At 52.7% G+C, this 19,320-nt stretch overlaps 2 protein-coding genes across 3 annotated transcripts in view; both read right to left on the bottom strand.

Moving 5' to 3' along the window:
* The window catches only part of SLC41A3 (solute carrier family 41 member 3), a 65,644-nt gene that overhangs the window by 45,614 nt on the left and 710 nt on the right, over window positions 1-19,320 (bottom strand). For both annotated transcript variants that reach the window (XM_061197384.1, XM_061197385.1), the window contains exon 2: window positions 10,961-11,247. In XM_061197384.1, coding sequence (XP_061053367.1) covers window positions 10,961-11,215 — 255 coding nt within the window. In that variant the 5' untranslated portion in view covers window positions 11,216-11,247. The remainder of the gene's footprint in view (window positions 1-10,960; window positions 11,248-19,320) is intronic.
* LOC133094876 (mitochondrial import receptor subunit TOM20 homolog) lies at window positions 10,037-10,435 on the bottom strand. The gene has a single exon (XM_061195631.1). The coding sequence runs from the start codon at window positions 10,433-10,435 to the stop codon at window positions 10,037-10,039; it is 399 nt and encodes a 132-aa protein (XP_061051614.1).

Here is a 19,320-nt window from a genome sequence, read left to right on the forward strand (position 1 = left end):
CCGGGGACAGCGTCCAGGCCTGAGGGCGGGCTGAGCAGGGTCAAGGCCAGAGCCAGCAGGAGCCCAAAGCTGAGGGCTGGATGCTCGCTCACACCTCTTGTGCACCTCGGCCGGTTCTCCTCCTTCGGACAGTCCACCCCACGCCCAAGCCCAGCCCTCAGCCTGGAGTCCAGCCCTCAGCACCCTAGGTCCCACTGAGCTGGCCAAGCCCGATTCCCTCCTCGCCAACTCCAGCCAGACCCTGACGGCCGTTTCCCTTGCGCCCCTGATGTTTCACTGCATCTTTCCTCGCCCCCTTCACTTTCTCATGAAGCCCCTCCCAGGGGCCAGACAGAAGGAGCCCCACTTCCCGGCGAGGGCTGGGGTCTGTCGGCCCCTTGTGTGTGAGCGCAGGAGACGCTGCCCCCGTCCAGTTCTGGGCCCCGATCCTGGGGTCCTGACGGCTTCCACCGCCCACCTCCGGAGATGCTGGCGCTCGGGACCCCGCCACCCCACCGAGGAGAAGCTCGGGTGTGCTCTGGCTGCGGCCCCGTGAGCAGCCAGCAGCAGCCATCCTGTCACAGGAGGGGACGGTCCTGGACTGTGTGTCCCACCAGCTGCTCGCTGAGTGGCGTCCAAATGAAAGATCTGAGATCAAACTGACAGCGGGCTTCCTGCCAGCCACAGAGTCAGGCGTGGTTTGCCGCAGAGCAGAAGCAAAGGGGACCTTCTCAGATAATGCAGCAACTCCTAACCTCCCTGCGCAGCCCAGACTCTCCCTGAGCTTTCAGGCCACAGCCAACCCCCTGTGCCCTTTCACGTGCACACACGTCACATTCCGTCCATCACCAGACTCTCAAGGCACCCCCGGGCCACGCACCAGGAAGCAAAGGTCCCGGTTTTGCAAATGAGAAGCTGACGGCCCCGCGAGGGTTTGCCCATGACCACCCCCCAGTCAGCCTCACAGGCGGGGCCAGGACCTCGACCCCCGACTCCAGTGCCCACTGCCCCCGCTGCTGCCCGCCTCTGAGGTAAGGGTCCATTTGTTCACACAGGAGTCTGAACCAGCAGGAGGCTGAGAGAAACAGCACATTTCTAAGGAGAGTGTGGCAGAAGTTGACGCACTTAAGGCCGCTAGCTCGTTTAAGACAGACCCCTCTCAGCGGGCCCACTCTGGACACTGGCTGCCCCAGTCCCCAGGCCCGCAGCTGGACCGGCCCCCAACTAGCGATTTCTTTCTCCTGGCTTCAGCACCTCCTGTGATCTCTTTACAGTTTTAAATGCGGTCAAACGTCATAATACAACATAAAATCATACACAGTGGGTCCCTGACCACTCTCATCAGGACAGAAGATGTGGAAATAGACAACTACTTGCATGATTACATATGGGAAAGATCCCTAATTAAGCAGGTTATAAATCATTACAAAAATGTTTCTCATTTTTGTTTAAAAAATAGTGAGAAATAAGTACACGCCCACAAGCAGCGAACAATTTAGTAGGTTATATACCAAAATGCTAAAAGTGGGTACTTTTAGGTGGTGGGATCCTAAGTGACCTTTATTTCATAACTTTCTGTATATCTGTTGTGATTATTTGCTTTTATAACCATCAAAAAATAAACTGTCACCAAAAACAAATAAAAGATGCCATCATGTGCGGAAGATTACTTTCCCATGCAACGTGAGAACAAAATATGTCAACACAGCTCACCGGCTCACAATCGAGGAGATCGGAAATGTGACTTTCACAGGAGCTCAGCAGCACAGTGGAAAGTCTTCAAGGGCCTGAGCTGGATTCTGGGGCTGTGCTGGGCCTCGGGAGGAATCTGGGTCAGGTGCCAGGGTGGCTCTGGGTGACCTTGAAGAGTCCCTGCCCTCCCCGGGCCTCTGACCACCTCCCACTGCCCCACCAGAAGGGTCTCAGCTCACGCTGCTCAGAACCACCAGGCGCTCCGGACACGGGAGCCCAGCCCCTGCGCACCCAGAGCTGCGGCGTCAGAACCCCCCCAACCCCTCAACTTGCGGGACAGTTAGGAGGGGCCGCGGAGGGCGGGCGCACAGCCGGTCCTCATGTCCGTCTCGGGGTCCTCGGTGGGAACAGCTTTTTTCCCAGGAGCACACCTTCCCAACGGCCTCCCGCCCTCTTGCGGGTCACCTTGAGCCTGGGCTGGTTCTGAGAGAAACGGTCACTCTTAAAGGCCTGAATCCCCCCATCCTGTTGAGGTCCCAGAGGTCAAGGCAGTTACGTCCTCAGCAACAGGAAAGGTCGTCTTCATTTTTGCTTCCAACTCAGCCGGCAGAACGCACCTGCCGGTGACCACGTGGGACCGAGTGCCCCTGCCCCGGCCGGCCGGCCCCCTCGCCACGCAGGCCTCAGCCCAGAGCCTCCTCCTCAGGGACGCCTTCCCGGCATCCCCCTCAAGGTTGCTCCAGCCGTCACCCAGCTCTGCCCCTTCGTTTCCCCATAGCCCTTGCCGCTGCCTAACCCCGACACGTGCCCCTGTCGCTCCCTGCTCAGCCATGACTGCCAAGAGCAGGCCCGGCACCCCGTCCACCACGGCGTCCGGCACAGCGCTGGCCCGTGGCCCACGCGTGTGCTGTGTGGACGAACAAACAAGCAGCATTATAGAAGCAGACAGAAAGAGACCCATCAGCCTTCCACGAGTTGAGCTGTGTAGGGCCCACATTATTCCTATGATGTGCTGCCTGGACACCTGGTAAAGCCAGCAGGGCCTGGGGCAGCCCCACCGCCGCCGCCCCAACCCCCGAGGAGCCCACGGAACGCAAACGAGTCAGTCACAGCCCCACGGGAACTGGTACGTGTCCCTACAACGCCCGCCAGCACAGCCTCTGGCAGCTGGCGCTCCTGAGCGCAGCCCTGAGGGCCCCACGTGGGAGGCACGTCCTCCCCCGGGCCTGGTGCGCGGGGCTGATGAACTCTGCGCTCACCTGTCCAGGTGCAGGTCCCTCAAGAGGAGGCCGTCACTGCAGCTGGCGTCATGAACAGGACGGCCCGCCCCTGATGGTGCACGCCCGGCAGCCTCACGAGCTGCCTTCTGCTGACTGACCAGCTCCCGACACGGTGAAGGCCGCCGGGGATGGAGCCCCGCTGGCCGGCTTGTGCGCGAGCCGCCCCGGGGTCACCACCTCCCGGAGGCCGGAACGACTGTGAATGGACCGTATCAGGCACCCCTGCTGCCAGCCTGACTTACAAATTGGCTGACGAAAGGGGACTCCGTGGCACCCCCCTCCCCGGTTAAAATAGTTAATGCGGCCCAACGCAGGCCACCACGTTGAAACTGGCCCTCGGGGTTGAACCTGGTCTCGCGAGGCCTACTGAGGGAAGGGGGTACCCGCTGCTCTCCACTTGACCGCCCAGCTCTGTTCTTAAACCTGGCAGAGACAAACCGCCTCGCAGTGGTGATCGCAGCCGTAAAGCTGGGGTCCCGTGCTGTGGGCCCCACACCCAACACCTATCTCGTCGGGACACTGACCGCACCCAGGCGGCAGCCGGTAAACGCCGTGCCCTGCAGATCCGGCTAGCACGCTCCGCTCAGCGCCCACTTCAGCACTCTCGGCGTGCTGACCGTCGCTTCTCCCAGGCGGACCTGCCGCCGCAGGCTCTCTGCAGGTCGGGCCTTTGCTGCACCTTCCGCGGGGCTGGCGCTACACGATGGCCGCCCCTCCACAGACTCACGAGACACCCGAACACTCACAAAGGAGCCCCCCCCAAAGAGGATGGGCCGCCACGGCCCTCGCAGGGCGAGCCTCCCCTCACTCAGACCCCTAAGACCCTCTGCTCACCGGGAGCAGCCCATCCTGACGTGCGAACACAGCCCAGCACCTGTGCGGGCTTTGTGGATTCTGGAGGTGACCGTCTTCACGTGCAAAGTTTACTCCTGCCCATTTAGGCCGTACCTGCCGAGCAGCCTGCCTTGAACGGGCCCCTCCGACAAGAGGCTCCATTAGAGCCGGCAGGCACCCCCATCGGGCCCCAGAGACGCCTCTGCTGAAGAGAACCCTCAAGAGCCTCCGGGGCCCCTGGACCACTGAGGGCTTTAAGCTGATGCCAGAAACCTCCCCCGGCCTGCGCCGCCCACCAGCTGAGCCACGACGCAGGTACACACCCTGCTCTCCTGGGAAGGGGGCCCTCGCAGCCCGGCTGCCCGTGGGCCTTGGGAGGCACAGCGACCAAGGAGGGCAGCCTCAATTCGGGGCGGGTAGCCAAACCCTGGGCCCCCGGCACCTCCCACCCGCAGGGGGCGGCCTCCCTGTCCTGAGTCAGATGCCACAGACCAGAGGAGGTGACCCCCAAACCTGGGCTCCTGGGAGCCCCCGAGATCAACTGGGTGGGCCCAGTGGGGTCTGTGCACTTCGTGGGTGTCATGGTGGCGCTCGGCGGAGGTCACCACCCTCCCGTCCTGACCGGATGTCCCTGGTGCAGGACCCGAGCCACCCAGCGGTCAGCACAGGTGCCCGAACTCCAGGCAGCGCCTCAGCACCGGCCGCCCGGCTCTGTGCCTTTTAGACGCCTGGGCCACTGCCTAAGGGCCGTCTCGTTTAGGGAAGGAACTCTGGGAAACCCGCCTCCCGGACACTCCAAACACACAGGGCGACAGAGATGTGTCTGCCTGCACTAAGGCCACAGGCCTGCCGGGACCCTCGTCCTTCCACTTCTCAGGGGGACAGCCACCCCCCTGCCCCCCACCCCCGAGGCCGGCACTGAGCCGAGGGGCACAGCGGCCCTCCCGCAGCTCCTGCTCAGTTCCAAGGCAGCAAGAGGAGCCCCTGGCGTCAGCACTGCCGCAGGTACTGGCGAACGCGGACTCGCCCTGGGGGGAGGCACACCCACACCGGCCCCTCAATCACCTTTACTGGCCACCAAGGGGCCCCCGTAAGTTCTGCGTCCCGTCAAGAGCCCACTCCCTGGTGGTCCCGGTCAGCACCGGGTCTAGGCTGGTATCAGGGCCTCCAGGGTCAATGGGGTGCAAGGCCGTGCACGGCTGTGGCATGGGGGGAGCAGGGGCCCCGAGCGGCCTCCACTCCGTGCCTGAGGGTAAGGAGCCCTTCATATCCAGGGGGCAGCGGGCAGCAGGCTCGGGCGCCCACCCCCACCGGCTCACCCTGCGCCCAGCGCTGCCCCGAAGGCCCTCCCTGGCTGTGAGCGCACGTGAGCGCTCAACACGGCCAGTGCTGTGTGCTCGGCCGCCCCCCACCCCGGGGCAGGAGGTGATGGACAGGCTGACCTCACCCCTGTGTCACCCAGCCCAGCCTCAGCTTCTTCCCTCAGCTCTCACCCCCCGCCTCTGCCCTCTAGCTGCCCGCTTGCCCTCCCAGCCTCTCCAGGCCACCCTGCGTCTTTGCTAAGGCGTGACCCCTGCAGGACCCTCTCTCCCTCCCCTTACGCCCACCTGCACTGGGGGCCCGGGGCTTCTGACTTCTCTGCAGACCAGCTCAGTGTCCGCAGACGGCCAGCCTGAACTCTCGCTGCGCGAAATGCAGAGCACAGACGCACGACAGAGTAGGGCTTCCTCCTTCCCGAGAGGCGCCCTCTGACCTGTGGCCTGTGTGGCCTGGGGGGCAGGGCAGCTGCATGAGGGGCAGCCACTGTCGCTGAGGAGGACGCAGGCTCGGACCCTCGAAAGAGAGTATATTAATCTAACTACAGAAAAAAGTACACGCACAGCAAAAACCCACCAAAACCAATGTCAAAAGATAAATGGAAAAATGGGAAACATATTTACAATCCGTATCACAATGGAAGGGCCAACTTCCTTAAGATGTAAAGAGCCCCGAAGTATCAATACAGAAACAAAAACCACTCCTCAGAAATACGGACAAAGGACATATCCAAAGATACTCAACCTCACTCACTCCTGATGAGAAATGCAAATCCCACTACAGTGAACACCACTGGCGGTCCCAGTGACAGCCTCCGGGGATCCTGGCCTCTGAACCACGACCCCCAGGGTGAGCTGACCTCAGGGACTTGACGCGTCCGGTAGCTGGCAAAGATGCTGCTCCTGGGACCCATCTCGCTAGCAGATGGTCTCCTTCTCCGACCCCACACCTGGATGAAGCTGCCATGCTGGACATGCCCAAGGGGAAGGGATGAAGGCCTCAGCACGCTGACCCCTCAGCTGCAGCATCACAACACCTGAAGCCAAAACCGAGCTCTGCTGACTGCTGTCCCACAGCAGCCGTGGGGCACAGGGGCTGCTTAAGCTCCGAGCCCCGGGACAGCTCACTCCCTGGAGCAGAGACCACAGCGCACAGTGTAGGATCCACTGCCAGGTCGTGAAAGATCACAGAGGCTGAAGATACACCGTTAAGGGAGGTGGGAGCAGCCCCACGTCTATCATGGTTACGGACGCCTGTGCCCTTTGACCCAGCAGCTCTACCTGCAGCAATCCGTCCCACTCCTTCACCCAGACGTGTAAAGAACGTGGCGCTATCAGCAGTGCTGCTCTAAGTTGTTAAGGGCTGACTTGTGTGCCCCTCCCCAATCCCCAGCATCTCAGAATGGGACTGTATTTGGAGACAGAAAGCTGGAAGTGGGGGGGGTGGCCCAGATCCAATAGGTCCTTATAGTCAGAGGAGACGCGGACACAGACAGACACAGGGACGACCACGTGAGGACACAGGGAGGAGGCGGCCATCTACACGCCAAGGAGAGAGGCCCTGCCGACGCCTGGATATCAGACATCCAGCCTCCAGGACGGGAGAATAAATGTCTGCTGTTTAAAGCACCCCATCTGTGGTACTTTGTTACAGCAGCCCGAGCAAACTAACATAGCTGTGAAACTTAAACAAAAATCAGAGGAAAAATGGTGAATAAACTCTGGTATGTCTGCCTGATGGGATACTGAACGACCATTAAAAAAAAAGGAAGCTCTTGGGACTTCCCTGGTGGTCCAGTGGTAAAGAATCCGCCTTCCATTGCAGGGGACGCAGGTTCCATCCCTGGTCAGGGAACTAAGAACCCACATGCCGCGGAGCAACTAAGCCCGCGCGCCACAACTACTGAGCTTGTGCGCCTCAACTAGAGAGCCCACGTCCTCTGAAGCCCGTGTGCCACAACTAGAGAAAACCCGCACGCCACAACTAGAGAGAAGCCCGTGTGCTGCAACTAAGATCCAACGCAGCCAAAAATAAATAAAATAAAAATAAATAAATAATAAATCTTTTTTTAAAAAAAGGAAGCTCTTAACATATTTACAAAGAATAACCTCTGAGATACACTGTAAAGTGAAAAAAGCAAAACACACAACAGTTTGTATGTGCCACCACGTGGGTAAAAGGGTGAGAGGAATGCACAGAGGCAGACGAGAAGGTGCAGGTCCTGGCTGCCCTGGAGAAGCGAGAGCCTGGGGACAGGCAGGGAGCACGTCCTGTCCCCGTGCACATGCTGACCTTTCGGGCACCTGAATGCTTTACTTTTCCAGAAAAACAAATGTATTAAAAAAAAAAAAAAAAGTGCAGCCTCTGGGCTCAGGGAGTCTCATTCAACCGAGGAGGTAGAGGCCAACGCCCTGGGAAGTGATGTTGGGGGCGGGGTCCCAGGAAAGGCTCCTAGGGACCCGGGAGGGGGAAGAGGAGACTGGGGAGGGGAGGCCCAGGTGAGGCCGCGGAGCAGCAGGACCCACCCCTCGGACCACGACTTAGGCCAGCTGATCACGCTGTTTCATCCCCTCTGCCCACATGTGGCTTCGACGTGGGACGTGCCTCCCATCTGGCCGGGGAGAGGCTGGGGAGCTAGTCCCCGGGGAAGTTTCCTTGCACTTGAGGAGGAACCAGAACACGGCCTGCTTTTCTCCCTCTGGACACGACGTGCCTCTAGGACAAAGCTGACCTGTGGGGGCTGACCAGCAGGATTTGGGAAGACGCCGGGTCCTCGGACACATCGTTGGCTGGTGGTGACACCACTTTCCAACCCCGGAATCGCCCTATCCTGGCAAACTCGTTTTGGGAGATGACATATTTTCTTCTTACTTAACCCACTTTAAGTCGGGTTTTCTGGTACCTGTGGCTGCAACCATCCTGATACAGCCAGGTGAGCCCAGGATGTTCGGATGCATTTTAGGAGCTTGGGAGCTTTATCCCAGAGGCAGTAGGCAAGTGCACAGAGATTTAAAACTTGGGGAGAGCTGCATCGTGGGGCTGCTTGGCCGGGCCCCGCCCCCAGGCATGGGAAAGAAACACTAGAACAGGTATCTCTAATTCTTATCTGATTTGCAGCTTTTGTATAAGTTCTTAAACATCAGCACAGAACTACCTGTGATGGAGTATCGACGAGAATAAGAACGTCGGCCACGAACCCTCATGGGCGAGGCCCAAGTCCAAGGCCTCGGCACCGCGTGTCACAGCCCTCCTGGGAGCCCGACCTGGCCAGTTCTCCCTTAGCTCTGGTTTAAGAGGAGAAAACCAGGAACACAGGGCAGCCTGTGCCACTGACAAAGGTCAGACGCAAACCCAGCTGGTTCTGCTCTGGAGTCTGGGCTCCAAGCCACACGGTGTTCTGTTACCTGCCGCTCCAAGTGCAACTTATAAACCAGCGTGTGTGCGCAGGGGACTTATACATACTTGTGTGTAAATATACAGACATACATATATCAACCAATGTGTGTATAAATATGCACACGTACGTGACCTACACACGCGTGTCCGTGTGTATCAGTGAGCACGTGTGCGTGTGCAGGGGATACATGCTCGGGGGTGTGATACTGAACACACAATGAAATAGGCTTTTTGAAAATCGCGGCACAGAGCACAGACTTCAGGGAGACAGAATCAGGAGGGTGGCGAGGAGGCTGGCGGTCTTCAGGTGGAAGAGGGAATTCTTGGGGGAGGTCTGCGGCATGTGAACTTCTGGGACGCGGAAGCCAAGCCCCAAGGTGCTCTGGAGGCTACAGCGGTGTGACTCACCACCGGGTAAAGAAGGATATGGGGCCGCAGGGCACCAGGTCACTGGAGGAAGGAGAGGGCTGAGGGGTCTGGGGATCACAGAGACCAAACGGGGACCTGGGGCTGAGTCACACCAGGGCAGGGACTCTGGAGTGACACATAGCCATGCTGGGGCCTGAGCAGGTCCGGGAGGAACCTGGGGGGGCAGCTGGCCGTCACCAGTGCTGTGACGCTACGAGGAACTGGACTACACGGGCTGGAAGGGTCACTGAGGACCCCAGGTGGCAGGGGAGGGGCAGGCAGGTAGCGGAGTGAAGTGGGTGCAGACCGAGGGACGGTGGGGACCGTGGACACCGAGAGGGCAGTGACCACTAACTGTGGCTGTGAGGGAATGTGGGTCCAATGTTGGAAGAGTTGCCAGATTTTCAAGGGAAAACAGGAACTTGAATTTTTATGTGACATCTCTTGATTTTTAAGTGTTGGTCTTAAAAATTTTAAAGCATGAGCCTTACAGCTAAGTGGCAGACTGGGACTCAAACCCCGACTGGTTCCAAATCAGTGAGGGGCAGGCCTAAGTTCCCTGGGCACGGAGCGCCTGCAGCAAGAGGGGCAGAGGCTGCCGCCCCTCCCGGCTCACCATTCCAGACAGTCTGTGTTCTCAGCTCCTTGCCAACCAACAGCGACGACCTGGCCACTAATGGCTTCAAGTATTCTTAGGTACCACGCTCTTCCAGGGAGGACTTCTGCCGATCATGCTGATGGAGGAATGGGGCTTTTGATACTCAAAGAACAAGAAAGGGATGGTACAATGGTAGCTTTGTTGTCTGATGGGTAACTCCCAGTTCCTCACGCTATGGGGCTCTGTTAGAGTGTAAATCAAGGGGCCTACCTCCCCTCATAGGGCGACGACAAGAGAAGTCAAGCTGCCGAGCAGAGACTGTCATCCCTCAGGAAGCACTAATTGGAACAGGAGTGGACACTTGACAGCAGGGTCAATTTTTGTAGACTGATGTGGATATTGACCAAGAAGTCTCTCTCTTCTTCTTCATCTTTTTTGCTTTTTTAAAGATTTTAAAAATATTTTTTAATTGAGATGATTATGTTGATATTTGTTTCTCATTCCACATCATCTTCAGCCAAGCTCTGAGCACTTACAATTCTCTAATCATTGGGAGCTTAGTCAGAAGCATCTGGAACACTGGTGGTGGAAGAGTTTGCTGCAACACTTGCAGTAACTGCTGTGGCTGTCCACACACAGCAATTGCGTTTGTCAAATGGTCCACACCCTTCTCATATTCACCTTGAGCTAGTAACTCTTTACCAAGCTGTATTTCTTTGAGGAAGAATTTCTGAACGGCTTCAGCATCTTTAAGGTCAGGTAACTTGGAAAGTGCAGCTCTCTCCTTGGAAAGCTTCTGTTTCTTTCTTTGTTCTCGCAGCCTGTTCTTGAAGTTGGGGTCACTCTGCCTCTTGCGGTCGAAGTAAATGCAGGACTCGATGAAAAGGGCCCTGCACACGCTGGCGGCAACGGCGCTGTTCCGGCCCTCCATCTCCTCTCCAATGAGGAGTGGGGTCGGCGGCGGTGGGGCCCGCAATGAAGCCGCTGGCCTAGAACCCTCCGAGCGGACTGCACCGCTCTGTCCTGACGCCCGCAGCGAGGGACGCGGAAAGCATTTTTTTTTTTTTAAAGAGCACACTTACAAAGGATTGACTGCCAAGGGCCACCCTCCCCTCTAAGTACAGAATCTTGCCTGAAAATGAAACGGAGCTGACAGATAAAGAGCCAGTAACCTGACACCATTTAAGCACCTGGATCATGCCAGGCCTAAAATACAGCCCCTCAGATATTTCAATTGTATGAGCTAATAACTGTCTCTTAAAGCTTAACCTGGGCTAAAGTTAGTCTCTGACATCAGTAACTAAAAGAATCTTGCCCAAATTATAGAAAAATGGTATTTGAGAAGAGAAGGTCTTGCCCCTTGTCCCCAGGCTGGACACAATGTGTACCTGCCTACTCCCCAGGCTGACATTAGACAGTACCCCACCCCCACCATCCCCATTTAGTCCCCTCTTACCTGGAAATAGTTCAAAAGGATGCCTGCCCCAGACAGTCCCAGGCCTGCAAACAGGAAGGGCACTGTCACCTGGAGGCCAATGGACAAGGTGGTCTCCCTGCTGAGCTCAGGCCCCAGGGGTTTAGGGGCCACCCTTTGGCTCTCAGGGACACTCAGCAGTCCATCTTCCGAGGCTTCAGGGAGTCTTCCTGTGCTGAGGCCGTGCAGCAGGCCCAGCTCCTCTGGCCTCCGCTGTCGGGTCTCCGTCCCGTCCATCTGAGTACAGCTGAGCCCCTGGCAGCCTTAATCTGGGAGACATAAAGCAACAGGGGTTGTAGGGCAGAGTTCCTGACCCCCACGGGGCTGACAGCCTGTAGGTTTTCACGCCCGTCTGTCCAGCAGAGGCTGCATCTTTCTGGCTAATCCACGGCCCTTCCCTTGGAGCCTGCTCCACATGGCCTCCTGCAACCCGGATTTACAACAGTCTTTAATTTAATATGCACATGTTTGGGGAAAAAGTACATACAGAAGTGAACATTAAATATATATGAACTGCAGTCAGCAAAACTGGAGGTATCAGGACTTCTGAAAATTCTTTCCTCCATAAAAGCAACAAGAGAACTGACAAAAACTGTCAGAATCTTCTTTTTCAGAACTATGGATATTAATCAAAGGCTTGCAGCAACACATTTCTTCAAGAAAAAATGCTGAATCTCAGCACAAACAGCCACAGAGTGATGCCCACGATGTTTGTCATGTTTTAACTTGCCTTAGTCCCAGCCACTGCTCTCCAGCTCTGCAGCAGCCTTAAAAACCAACTGCCTGGAAAGATGAGAATGGGCCAGAGCTTTTTCAAAGCCTCGTTTCCAAAGAACTGTCACTATTGGACATCAGGTAGCTCACTAGAAGATGCCAGCTGCAGACTCTCTGTATTTCACCTGACTTGTGGTTCACTTCGTATAAAAAGCCTTTTCCCTTTTTGGCTGCCTGAGGCAGTAGATAATAGTTGGGGTTAACAACACACTAGCCAAAAAGCCTAAAAGGAAAAGCTGGGGAATGAGATGCCTACGTGGGTTTTGAAAAGGTCCCATACAATCCCAGGACACTAGAAGGCCACTGGCATTGGGCTGTGCACATGCTCAGGAAATACCCGAGGAGACCCAAGCTCTCACCTCTGGCTGATCTAGAGGCTCAGTACAAGCAGGAAGTGAAGGCTAAGGTAGGGCTACCAACTACCCGAGTGAGGGTTGAAGGGATGCGCCAACATGCACACAGGGCCCCTTTGGCAAGGACTGAGAGACCCATCGGCACCAGGCATGGCATTCAAGGAAATCTCCACCAATCACTAAGCAGAGGCTTCAGTGCCACATACAATAAAGAAAACAGACTAAAGAATTAGTTTGGACAAGTCATGAAACAAACAACATCTACAATAAGCAGCAATAACAAGCAGCCCTGAGAAGAAGAGGGGAGAATCTGATTTCCAGAGGTGCCACATTATTTTATTTTAAATGTCCAGACTAACTAGACAAAAGCTTTAAATCAGCTATTTAAAATATGTTCAAAGAACTTAAGGAACCATGTCTAAAGAAGGAAAGCATGACCCATCGTGTATAGGCATCCTCAGTAAGATTAACAGCTCTTTCTCATCAGACATCATGGAGCCAGAAGAAATTAAGAAGCCATAACACGTTCAAAGTGCTTGAAGAGTTCTATGGGCAGAAAAACTATCCTTCAAAAATGAAGGTGAAATTGATTCCCTGATAAATGAAGAGAGAGAATCTGTCACTAGCACATCTGCCCTAGGGGAAAAACCAAAGGGAGACTTTGAGGCTGAAATGAAAGGACCCAGACAGCTGTTTGTCCACATGAAGAAATAAAGAGCATTAGCAAGGGTAACTAATAGGCATATTTAAAAAAATAGTGTAAGCGTTTTTTGTTAGTAACGTTTTTCTTGTATCTGATTTAAAGACAACTGCATAATGCAGTAGTTATAAATCAGTGTTGATGGGCACACAATGTAGAAGGATGCAACTTGTATGACAGTAAGGCCACAAAAGGGTGGGCACAGAGCTATATATGAACAGAATTTTTATATACTAGTAAATTAAGTTGCTATTAATTTGAGTTAGAAGGTTATAAGCCAAAGTGCTACTTGTAACCCTCAGAGCAACCACTAAAAAAATAACTATATATATATCTCTAATATATATATCTTATAAATATCTCATATATATAAATACAATGATAAAGGTTAGGGCACACTAGAAAATACATGAGATCTAGTACAAAAGAAGGTAGTAATGGAGGATAAAGGAACAGAAAGAACCATAAGACATAGAAAACAAAGCACTCCAACCCAGCAACAGCAAAATATATATTATTATCAAGTACACATGGAACATTCTCCAGAATGGACCATACATCAGGGAGAAAACAAGTCTCAAATTTAAAAGGACTGAAATCATACAAAGTATGTTCTCTAACCACAATGGAATGAAATTAGAAACAAATAACAGAAGAAAATTTAGGAAATTACAAGTATGTGCAAATTAAAAAACATGCTCAAATAACTGATGGGTCAAAGAAGAACACACAAAAGAAATCAGAAAATTATTTGAGAGAAATAAAAATACAACATACCAAAACTTATGGAATGCTGGGAAGACAGTGTTTAGAGGGAAATTTATATCTGTAAGTACCAATGTTAAAAAAGAAGAGCTCAAATAAATGATCTTTCACCTTAAGAAAAATAATGAAAAAGAGCAGAATCACCACCACCCCCCCTGAAAAAATACAGAGTGGGAAGTAATAAAGATTAGAGTGGTAATAAGTGGAACAAAGAATAGAAAAACAATAGGGAAAACCAACAAATACAAAGGTTGGGTCTTTGGAAAGACTGAAAAAATTGACAAACCTTTAGCTGACCAAGAAAAAAAGAGAAAAGACTGAAATACTTAAGCGGGAACATTACTTCCAAAATTATAAATTTTAAAATAATTATGAGGGAATACTATGAACGACTGTATGCCAACAAATTAGAAAACCTAGATGAAATGGACAAATTCCTAGTAACATACAAACTAACTCAAGAAAAAAAAATTTTTTTTAAACTAAAAGACCTATAACAAGAGACTGAATTAGTAATAAAAATATTCTCATAAAGAAAAGTCCAAGGTAAGACGACTTCAGTAGTGAATATAAAGCATGCAGGTTGGAAAGCAAGAAGTAAAACTACCTCCATTTAGAAATGGCATGATCTTGTACATAGAAAATCCTAAGGAATACATACACATACACACACACACACACACACACACACACACAACTATTACAGCTAATCAACAAGTACAGCAAGGTTGTAGGATACAAAATTGATACAAAAAAGTTAAGTTTTATTTCTATACACTAGCAATGAACAATCCAAAAATTAAGAAAACAGTTGTGCCTGCAACAGTATCAAAAAGCATGAAATACTTCAGAACACATTTCACAAAAGAAGTTTAAAACTTTTACCTTGCAAACTGAAAAACATTGTTGAAGGAAAGTTTTACAAACCTAACAAATGGAAAGATATTCCATATTCATGTGTTGGAAGAGTGAACACTGTTAAGATGGCAGCACTTCAAATTGATCTACAGATTCAGTGCAATCCCTGTCCAAATTCCTGTGGCCTACTTTGGAGAAAATGACATGATGATCCTGAAATTCATATGGAAATGCAAGGGACCCAGAATCCTAAACAAACTTGGAAGAAAGAACAAAGTTGGAGAACATGTACTTCAGGATTTCAAAACTTAACTATGAAGCTAGAGTAATCAAGACCATGTAGTACTGGGGTAAGACTAGAAATACAGATCAATGAAACAGAATTGGGAGTCCGTAGATAAACCCGTGCATCTACAGTCAATTGATTTTCAACAAGGTTGTCCACACTATTCAAGACGGAAAGAACAGTCTTTTCAACACATGGTGCTGAGACGACAGGACATCCACAGGCATAGGAACGAATTTGGTTCCTTACCTCAAATCACATACAAAAACTAACTCAGAATGGGTCAGAGACCTAACCTAAGAGCTAAAACTATAAAACACATAGAAGAAAACATAGGCGAAAACACAGTGACCTTGGATTAGGCTTCAGTTTCTTAGATGTGACATCTAAAGTACAAGCAACCAAAGAAAAATTAGGTAAAACTGACTTCATCGAAATTTCAAAGTTTTATATTTCAGAGAACACTATCAAGAAAGTAAAAAGACAACCCGCAAAATGAGAGAGGATATTTGCCAATCATATATCTGATTAGGATCTAGTTTCCAGAATATAAAAAGAACACTTACAACTCAACAATAAACCCAATTTAAACATTGGCAAGGGAGTTGAATGGACATTTCTCCAAAGAAGATACACAATGGCCAATAAGCAAGCACATTAAAAGATGCTCAACATTCGTTGTTTGGAAAATGCAAATCAAAACCACATTAAGATACCACTTAGCATAATGTTTTCAAGGTTCTTCCATGTTGTTGCACGAATCAGTACTGCACTCCTTTTTTACAGCTGAGTAACATTCCATCGTGTGGCTGGACCACATATTCTTTATCCTCTCCTCAGGTGATGGACATCTGGGCTGTTTCCACTTTGGGCTATTAGGAATAATGCTGCTCTGAACATTCTTATGCAAGTCTCTGTGGACATGGGTTTTCTGTTCTACTGAACTGTACATTTTAAAGGGTGAATTTTTGGTATGTGATTTATACCTCAATAAAAAGTATGAATCATTTGTGGAATAAGGTCAAGAAGCAGAACACTCCCAGCCTCTGCAGACTCTCTGAAATACCTACTCCCCGCCAGATTAGTGCTAACTCCAGACACGATCACACCTCAGCTTGTTCTATTTCTCCTTCACTTTTACCAACTATGACTACAGAGCTAAACAATAGATGGTCCTCTCCCTTTACTCTTTTTTTTGGGGGGATGGGGGCTGCGCCACGCATGACTTGTGGGATCTTAGTTCCCCGACCAGGGATTGATCCCACGCCCTTGGCAGTGAAAGTGCAGAGTCCTAACCACTGGACTGCCAGGGAATTCCTGACAGTCATCTCCCTTATCCACGACTTCAGTTACCTGAGGTCAACCATGGTCCAAAAGTAATGGAAAATTCCAGAAATAAGTTCTAAATTGCGTGCTGTTCTAAGCAGTGTGACAAAAGTTCGCACTGTTCAGCTTTGTTCTGCTGGGGACGTGAATCATCCCTTTGTCTGGCACATCCACCCGTTGGTCACTCACTTAGCCTTGTAGGTTACCAGATCCACTGCTGTGGTATCGCAGCGCTTGTGTTCAAGTCACCTTTATTTTACTTAATAATGGCCCCAAGGCACAAGCGTAGTCATGCTGTGCCTAATTTATAAATTACACTTCATCACAGGTATGTATGTACAGGAAGAAGCAGAGTATATGCAGGGTTCAGCACAACCGTGGTTTCAGGCATCCACAGGGGGTCTTGGGACGTATCCCCCATGGGTAAGCAGGGGATCCCATAGTAGTGTTTTGCTCACTTTGCAATTTAGATCAATAAGATCACACTCCAGGGCTTCCCTGGTGGCGCAGTGGTTGAGAATCTGCCTGCCAATGCAGGGGACACGGGTTCGAGCCCTGGTCTGGGAAGATCCCGCATGCCGCGGAGCAACTACGCCCGTGAGCCACAATTACTGAGCCTGCGCGTCTGGAGCCTGTGCTCCGCAACAAGAGAGGCCGCGATAACGAGAGGCCCGCGCACCGCGATGAAGAGTGGCCCCCACTTGCCGCAACTAGAGAAAGCCCTCGCACAGAAAACGAAGACCCAACACAGCCATAAAAAAAAAAAAAAAAAAAAAAAAAGATCACACTCCATTTACTCTTTTCATGTCTTGTTTCTTTCACTGGACATAACATTTCTGAGATGCAACCACATTGCTGAATCTGTTTCATTTTATTGTTGTATAGAAAGCAACCGCGTGAATATACCACAATCCATTCACCTGTTCTACGCTTGAGGGACCATCCAACTTACTTTCCTTTCCAAAATAAAAACTTGATTGCTTTTATTACACAAGTAATGTGTTCATGAGAAATAAGATTTACACAATACAAAAAGGTATAAATAAGTTTAAGTCCTCAACAATGTTACTGCTCCAAGATCACTAATGCTAAGTCTAGTGTATATCCTTCCAATGCACACATACACGTGTATATACACAGTGTACACATACACATATCCTTTGAATGTACACACACACATGCACACAGTGTACACATACACATATCCTTCCAATGTACACACAGTGTACACATACACATATCCTTCCAATGTACACACAGTGTACACATACACATATCCTTCCAATGTACACACACAGTGTACACATACACATATATATACACCATGTACACACATATATATATACACCATGTACACATACATATATATACACAATCTACACATACGCATATCCTTCCAATGTATACATACACATATATATACACAATGTACACATACACATATATATACACAATGTACACATATACATATATATACACAATGTACACATAAACACACGCTCTCACATTCACACTCACTCTCTTTCTCACACTGTATTTTTTTTTAAATCAATGTTCTAGATCCTGGATGTTTTTTAATATAAAATGTATACACCTTTCCACCCCTCTCTTCAGTAGAGATGTCTTTATGCCTTCTCTTGTCATCCTCGATAGCTGACCCCAGACAGTTTCAGGCGAGGAATGAGGTGGGGGGCTTACTGCACGCAGCTGCTGGTAAACTTTTTTCCCAGAGGATTTATAGCTTCAGGAAGAGCAGAGGCAAGAACCCAACAGGGGCACGTGGCTACCTGTCACGCAGCCCCTCCCCAGGGGCAGGGGCACACTGTGGGCAGCAGAGGAGGTGCTGGGCAGAAAAGGGGTGCCCAGGGCACAATGAATGGAGGCACAGGGGAGCCCCTCGTCTCCAGCCTGCAGAACTGGGGCTGGGACAGGCTTTGCTTGGCTCAAAGAGGCAGCAAACCACTTAACAAGGCTGGGAGTTACTTATTCCCACCTGCCCTGCACTTCCTGCCAACCAGCCCAGGGACGCCCGCTGGTCCGCCCACCCGCAGGGGCTGCCCTCACTGGGGGCCCAAGCCCTGGTCCTTCATAAGGGCTGGAACCCACTTCCCCCCCCCATCGTGGCCTTCTGGCCCTCGACCCTCTAAGCCCGACCCCTTCCTTTAAATTCCTGCCACACTCTTGGCGATGCTGGTAATCTGAGCCAGGATGCCAGGTCAGGCCACAGGGCAGAGGCAGTAGCGGAGGGGGAGGAGGGGTCCAGGCCTGCCCCACCGAGCACCGCCCGTGCTCCAAACCCGCCGGCGGGACCTCGGGTCCCCACTCTGCATTCTACGTGGCGCCCACAGGAGGGAGGACGCTGAGCAGAACAGGGTTGTGGGCCCAGGGCCTCAGGGCCGTATCCCTCATCTCTTCAAAACTAACCACCCCACTCCCATGACACGTGGGGCGATTCTTTACCTCCTTAATCTTCACCAGACCCCAGGATGGCCCGACCACTACTGCCCCGCTGACCCCGACCAGGGCGGAGAGGGCCAGAGAGGCAGCCCCCTGCCCCAGGCCCACCTCAGCTGCTCAAGGACGCCCACCTGCAAGGTCTCCTCACCTCGGTTTCTCCCCTCAACCTCTGCAGGGTCGTCTGCTGGGAAAGGAACCTGCTCCAGGACTTGCCTCAAAAGCAAGCTCCCTTGACCTCAAGTTACCCCCCAGCTCTCAGTCCACTTCTCCCCCACCCTTCAGGACACAACCACAGACACACGTCCCTCTGCGCTCAGCACCCATCGGCCCCTCCCTGCGTGCCGCCCGAGCCCGGCCAGCGGTGAGCAGCCCGGCTCCAGCAGGACCCCCAAGCCCAGCACCCACTCCACCCAGCCCCCCCGCCCCGCCCCGCGCCTCACCCCCACCACGCACCTCACCCCCGCACGCGCCTCATCCCCACACGCGCCTCACACCCCCACGCGCGCCTCACCCCCCCACGCGCGCCTCACCCCCACGCGCGCCTCGCCCCCCCACCCCCGCCTCACCCCCCCACGCGCGCCTCGCCCCCCACCCCCGCCTCACCCCCACACGCGCGCCTCACCCCCCACACGCGCGCCTCACCCCCCCACACGCGCGCCTCCCCCCCCACGCGCCTCACCCCCACCCCCGCCTCCCCCCCACGCGCGCCTCACCCCCACACGCGCGCCTCACCCCCCACACGCGCGCCTCACCCCCCACCCCCGCCTCACCCCCACACGCGCCTCACCCCCCACCCCCGCCTCACCCCCACACGCGCCTCACC

The sequence above is a fragment of the Eubalaena glacialis genome, chromosome 7, assembly GCF_028564815.1.
Source record: "Eubalaena glacialis isolate mEubGla1 chromosome 7, mEubGla1.1.hap2.+ XY, whole genome shotgun sequence".
Taxonomy (NCBI): Eukaryota; Metazoa; Chordata; class Mammalia; order Artiodactyla; family Balaenidae; genus Eubalaena; species Eubalaena glacialis.

Coding starts and splice junctions, on each gene's coding strand:
- LOC133094876 (XM_061195631.1), bottom strand. CDS start 10,435: ATGGAGGGCCGGAACAGCGCCGTTGCCGCCAGCGTGTGCAGGGCCCTT.